General features: G+C 39.7%; 1 protein-coding gene across 2 annotated transcripts in view; it reads left to right on the top strand.

The window, feature by feature from the left end:
* The window catches only part of hnrnph3 (heterogeneous nuclear ribonucleoprotein H3 (2H9)), an 8,442-nt gene extending 2,959 nt beyond the window's left edge, over positions 1-5,483 (top strand). The window contains exons 4-11 of one of the 2 annotated variants that reach the window (XM_034224358.1): positions 1-16; positions 1,178-1,316; positions 2,077-2,276; positions 2,461-2,547; positions 2,967-3,082; positions 3,577-3,712; positions 4,257-4,313; positions 4,480-5,483. The exon at positions 1-16 is cut by the window's left edge and continues 128 nt beyond it. In XM_034224358.1, the coding sequence (XP_034080249.1) occupies positions 1-16; positions 1,178-1,316; positions 2,077-2,276; positions 2,461-2,547; positions 2,967-3,082; positions 3,577-3,712; positions 4,257-4,313; positions 4,480-4,559 (831 nt within the window). In that variant the 3' untranslated portion in view covers positions 4,560-5,483. The remainder of the gene's footprint in view (positions 17-1,177; positions 1,317-2,076; positions 2,277-2,460; positions 2,548-2,966; positions 3,083-3,576; positions 3,713-4,256; positions 4,314-4,479) is intronic. The other variant, XM_034224359.1, reaches the window with a different exon arrangement.
* The last annotated feature ends 276 nt before the right edge of the window (positions 5,484-5,759 follow it).

Raw genomic sequence — 5,759 nt, 5'->3', positions numbered from 1 at the left:
GTTCAGTTCTTCTCAGGTACGTGAACATTTAAAGTTCTGTAACTGTTATTGCATTGTACTGATATTCCACAATGTATTTCAATCTGAGGGATTTTTCTACAGACTTATTATTATTATCTACACCACAGTGTTAGTGTGCAGAACTACAGCTAGGGTTCAAATGTGCAAAAGAGCAACAATGAAATGAGACAACCACTAGAAGGATTGTCAGATGAATGTAGGCTCTGCAAACATTTCACTCATCTCTTGTTGATATAAGTATAGCCCTGTGTCGCATAAAATGTCTCCTTACATTGTTCAAAGTCTAAAGGCCCAGGTAGAACTGAAAGCCATCTCATTATCACGTCTTAATGTTTTTTAATATATTCGTAAAAAACTGGTACAACAATCAACTTTACATTTACGTACTGCTTCTGACGGGTATCATGACAAATTCAAACCACTGCCAACTACAATTTGACGCTGCTTTCCACTTTCCTGATCACCCTACACACCACAACATAAGCATAAACATTGACACATTTATCTTTTCTTATGTGTCCTTTTCACTTGTATTACAAAGTTGTATTATTTTGCCAAAATGTCTGTGTCATGTTCTTGTAGTAGTATACACTGTTTACCAATCTGTCATCATTAGGAATTAGTGTGCCTCTTACACAGGGCTGCACAATCAACCAGAATATGAAAATATGCGTTATTTTCTTCTTGTAGTTTTCGGCTAAAATACAATAAATTGCTTGTATAAAAAAATACATAAAGTACACCAATAAAAAAGAATTGCACAAGTTTTCAATGATTGTGACATATTGTGCAGCCCTGCTGTTACTCTGTTTGTGTTACGTCAACAGTTTATTTGACCTGCATATTCCATGACCTTGATGTCATGCCTCCTAAAGGGCATTTAACGACGATAGGCTGTGCTAGTTTTCCACCTGCATTCCCCTACATGTTATAGCTGCAGACTACAACCCAGTATTTGTTTCATCCCCCTGCCGACAGCTTACAAGTTTAAATTCACGCTTCTTTTAATGCTGTCTTATCAGATACTACTACATTTCCCCTCATGACGTACATTAACCCTGAAAGCTCCAGATATGCAGTGGGTTTTGTTATATATATTCCATACATCTATCAGTCTCCCTACCGACCTCTGTATTTATGTGTGCTTGGGTTGAAGGGTTGAGAATCGTGCCAAATGGGATTACTCTGCCAGTGGACTGCCAGGGGAGGAGCACAGGGGAAGCCTTCGTGCAGTTTGCCTCAAAGGAGATAGCAGAAAAGGCTCTGGGGAAACACAAGGAAAGAATAGGGCACAGGTGGGACGGATGGGAAGGGGACGGGCTGGCTGGGATGGGCTTCTAATGCAGTGTTTAATGGGTGGTCTTATAAGAGTAATTATGGTATTAATGGGATGGGTACTGTGATGGTTGAATGATAAGCATGGGTTGGTGTGCTAGAATAATAATGGTAAAACAATGATAAATATGAATTGGGTGGGTCATGTGATAATTATTGATATGGTTATTGGGATGGGTTTACTGGGTTTATGTATTGTAACAATGGTGAGATGTTGAATAATGGGATGAAAGGTAATTTAACTAATCTATAAATGAAAATTGGTGTGAGTATTTTATGCCATATGCAGATGTGTTGGTAGTCTAAGAGAGCTATTATTTTTTAGAGCAACATTTGGGTATATTAAATAATGTTATTGGCACTTTATTTAGAACTTTTATTACATTTTACAGATAGATTGCTGTTGCAGAGGGGATTAAGCATAGTATAGAGGAGGTTAGTCAAGGAAGCCTCTACCATTAAAGCTCCTAACTACTTTTTGAATGCAACATGTAAAATCTAGAGCTATAGGGGTTTCCCTATTTAATACAGCCCAGTTAATGATGAGATATCTTCATTTTGAGAAAGTACTTAGACCACTATTTAGAATATTTGTTTTGTGTTTGTTTACCTTCTCTCTCTGTAAATATCTGTTTATGTACCCGAGCTCAGCCATTTCTGCTCCCTAACCCTCTCCTCTGCCCCCCCCCGCCCCCACCTCATGGGCCGCTTGCATTGCAGGTACATAGAGATTTTTAAGAGCAATCGCAATGAGATCAGAGCTTACTACGAGCTGCCCCACCAGGGGGTGGGAGCCCAGAGGCCGGGGCCCTACGACAGACCCATGATGGGGGGCCCCAGAAGAGGCTTCTTTGCGCCGGAGCCTGGCCGCGGGGGGGCTCTGATGGACACCATGAGGTGCGGGGGGGGCTATGGAGGAGGTAAGAACAGTTCTGTATTTCTAAGAAGGTGTAATTGTACCGTGCTAAAGACAGTAGAACAACAATGATATTTAATCCTGAGGAGCCGGTGTTGTTTTTATAAAGTAATTGCCGAGATAGTTATTCAGTTAGTGATGTAAAAGAATGAGCCCTGCTTAACTTTGCTGTGTTCGTCTGTGTCCAGGTTACGGTGAATTTGACAGCTTCAACAACTGCTGCTTTGACAACGGCATGTTTGATGAGCGAGTGAGAGGAGAGAGAGAAGGAAGAGGTAAAGTCATTCTCACTGGCATTCAGCAACACTGAAGAAATGCCTCTTCATATTGAGAATCCCTGCTGAAGCTGAAATGTCTTCCAGTTGTTGCTTTGTTGACATTTGTCAGTGATACTTTAACATTGTTCCTCTTTCAAATGAATCAAGGTGTGGCATGCATTTAAAACGTTCTGAACCTAAAAATGAAGACGTTTTACATTGTCAGAGTGAAGAAGTACAATTAGGATTGGATTTTCTAAAAGCAGCTGATTGTGACCTTGTAATCTCTCATGGAAAGCTATATGAAGGTTTCACGCTATGTTGATATGTTCTATTGCCATTAAGTAAATGAAACAATGGTATCAGATTATTTCTCTGTTCTACATTCCTAAATGATGCATTATTAATCTGTGGATGTCTGTGTGTGATTGACTCAGGGATGGGAGGCCACGGTTACGGTGGTCAAGGTGATGTTTCTACAGGCTTCTACAACGGCCATTTTGTTCATATGAGGGGCTTACCTTTCCGCGCCACAGAGGGAGACATCGCTAAAGTAAGAGCACACACTGAGACCAGTTATTTCTCTTGTAGACGTGCAAACAAAGGCTCTGTGTAGTGCAGGGTCTAAAAGACTTTAAAATCACTTGAGTTTCCCCAAGAAGAAAACGTCCCAGTGATAGTAAGGTTATACATCATGATGGCATCATTGTGCGGTTCAATCTCCTTTTGTGGAATTTCAGTCGTGACCATCAGATCTGAAGCTAACTCTGTCACAACAGAAGCTTGCAGATTCATTTTGACCAATCCATCCTAAATATTCTGCTTCAGAAACCAGGACCCTTTAACTAACTTGTTACATCATAAAATGGATATATACTGCAGGGAAGTACTGCAAAACATCATATATACCATTACCTATGATTCTACGCCATACTAGAGTGGTGTCCGTCACCAAGACCAGTGAGCTACTACATTTGAGAAAACACTAAACGAGTCATGTGTGCATGCCTGTGTTAATAGTTTATGTATCTCTCTTTGTTCCTGTAGTTCTTCTCTCCTCTGAATCCACTGCGGGTCCACATCGATGTGGCTCCTAACGGGAAGTCCACAGGGGAAGCCGATGTGGAGTTTCGCTGCCATGAAGACGCTGTGTCAGCCATGTCCAAAGACAAGAACCACATGCGTATGTCCTCCTCTATTTTCTTCAACTTGTCTCTCATAAGAAAAGCATTAATAATAGCACAACATCAACAGATAAGCTGCCTATGTATAGTTGAAATGGGGTTTAACTGCTGTGGGACGAGGAAACATTTATTTGAGCCACTTTAAAAAGCTATAGGATTTCAAGTGTACGGTATATTTAGAATGATTTCACCGCTCTACCTTGCTGTCAGACAGCCTTTGGGCAACTGAAGACGTTATCTATGCTCTATTCAAAGCCACCAAAGTCCTTGGACAAAACAACCGTTTCACCTCACAGAGCACAGAAGGTGCTGGTCTATAACTGATACCTGCTAGATAACGGTCTTTTGTTCCTTGTGGGAAAGGGCCATCTGACGGCAAGGTAAAGTGGGGAGAAATTCTAGATATATCGTACACAGGTGGGCCTTTTACTTTCCTGGCTGTGTTCTCTTTTGTAATGAGGGCTTGCTGACTGGAACACACCATCACAGCAGCAGAAACACCAGTTCTTCAGTATGATTAATGGATTGATATTTTCTCCACAGAGCACCGCTACATCGAGCTGTTTCTTAATTCAACGGCCAGTGGAGCCGCTGAAATGGGTGAGTTGTTTCACTTTCATGATAAATAGAAGTTTGCTGTTAGTTTTGATCATATATATATATATATATATATATATATATATATATATATATATATTTTCTTAAAATCTCATTAGAAATGACTTCACACATTTTTACACTAACTTTCTTTCCTTATCCCTCTCAGGTCGTGGTGGTGGGGGCTACTACGATAACTCAGGGGGGGGCGGACGCTCGCGGGGCAGCGGGATGCGAGGCTCATACTGATGATGTCATCCCACTCTTCCAAACCATCCTGACGTTTGTCTCTTCAGGCCACATTTACTCGATTACTTTTTTAAGCAGGAGAGCTGATCTGAAGTCAGTCATTTGTTTTAATTGTGAGGTTCAAACCTATGGATACCAGACCAGAGAAGACCTTAGCAAGCACTGTTATCAAACACTTCTGAAGAGCAGTACAGCCTTTCAATGTTCAGATGTTGGAGCTGTTGTTGGTGCTAAACAAGGTTAATTAGTCTAAAAGGAGATTTCTTGTTCATTATAGATTTTTTTTTAAGAATTTGAAAATCGAATGTTTTTTCTCGAGCCACATCAAATGCCATATTTTTCTTAGTTGCACGATTATTAAGAGAACTTACAACTTTTTATTTTCCCATAGTTATGAAAGACTATGGAAGAAGGAAACTGAATGTGTTGCAGTTCTTAGTTCTATAAGTGGAATGCACTTTGTCTTGTTTGAATGAGTGCAGGAGACGTTGGTCGGATGGAGACACAGAAGAACAGCTGTCGGGTTTCAGAGGTTGATGAAAACGTTTTGATTTGTTGAGTTGAATGACGCTCTGTAGGAGGTAGAGCAGTGTGCAGCAACCTCAAAACATTACAAATGTATTTCGGGAAGAAATTCTGTTAAACATTTTTTTAACTGTTTATTATGGTTTGTTATTTTGAGCATCCTGTTATATGCTGATTCAAACTGCACTTTAGGTCAGCTTTCCTGCTTTGAAAAGCTGTTCAATGTGAGCCAGTGTGTTTTTTATGAATGTTTTCAGAGTTCATGACAGAATTTCAAACTAAGTTGAATATTATATTTCACAAGGTGGAAGTAAAATAAAAAAATCTCTATATTTGAGCTGTAAAATAGCTTCAGCAGCTGTTGTACATTTTGCGTAATAAATTTTACATTTAATTGTGTTTTTGTCTCCCAGTTTCTCACATCACGTTGAAAAGGAAGTTAAACACATTTCTGAATTGAAAGTTAGAATTCTGAATATAATGTCAGCCCAAATTAATTTTTAGCATGTAGCCCTTTTACGTAGGGTCTCCAATAGATCTTAATACAAGACTGTCAATTAATCAAATTCTTATGAGGCATGTAATGGATAATCAAAACCAGTGGATTTCAGTACGGCAGGAAAAACACATCAGTACATTTTCACAGGAGAATGTCAAAGAGGAACAACACGAATG

This window comes from Gymnodraco acuticeps, unplaced genomic scaffold, assembly GCF_902827175.1.
Source record: "Gymnodraco acuticeps unplaced genomic scaffold, fGymAcu1.1, whole genome shotgun sequence".
NCBI classification, from domain to species: Eukaryota; Metazoa; Chordata; class Actinopteri; order Perciformes; family Bathydraconidae; genus Gymnodraco; species Gymnodraco acuticeps.
This window is presented reverse-complemented; position numbering and strand designations above follow the sequence as displayed.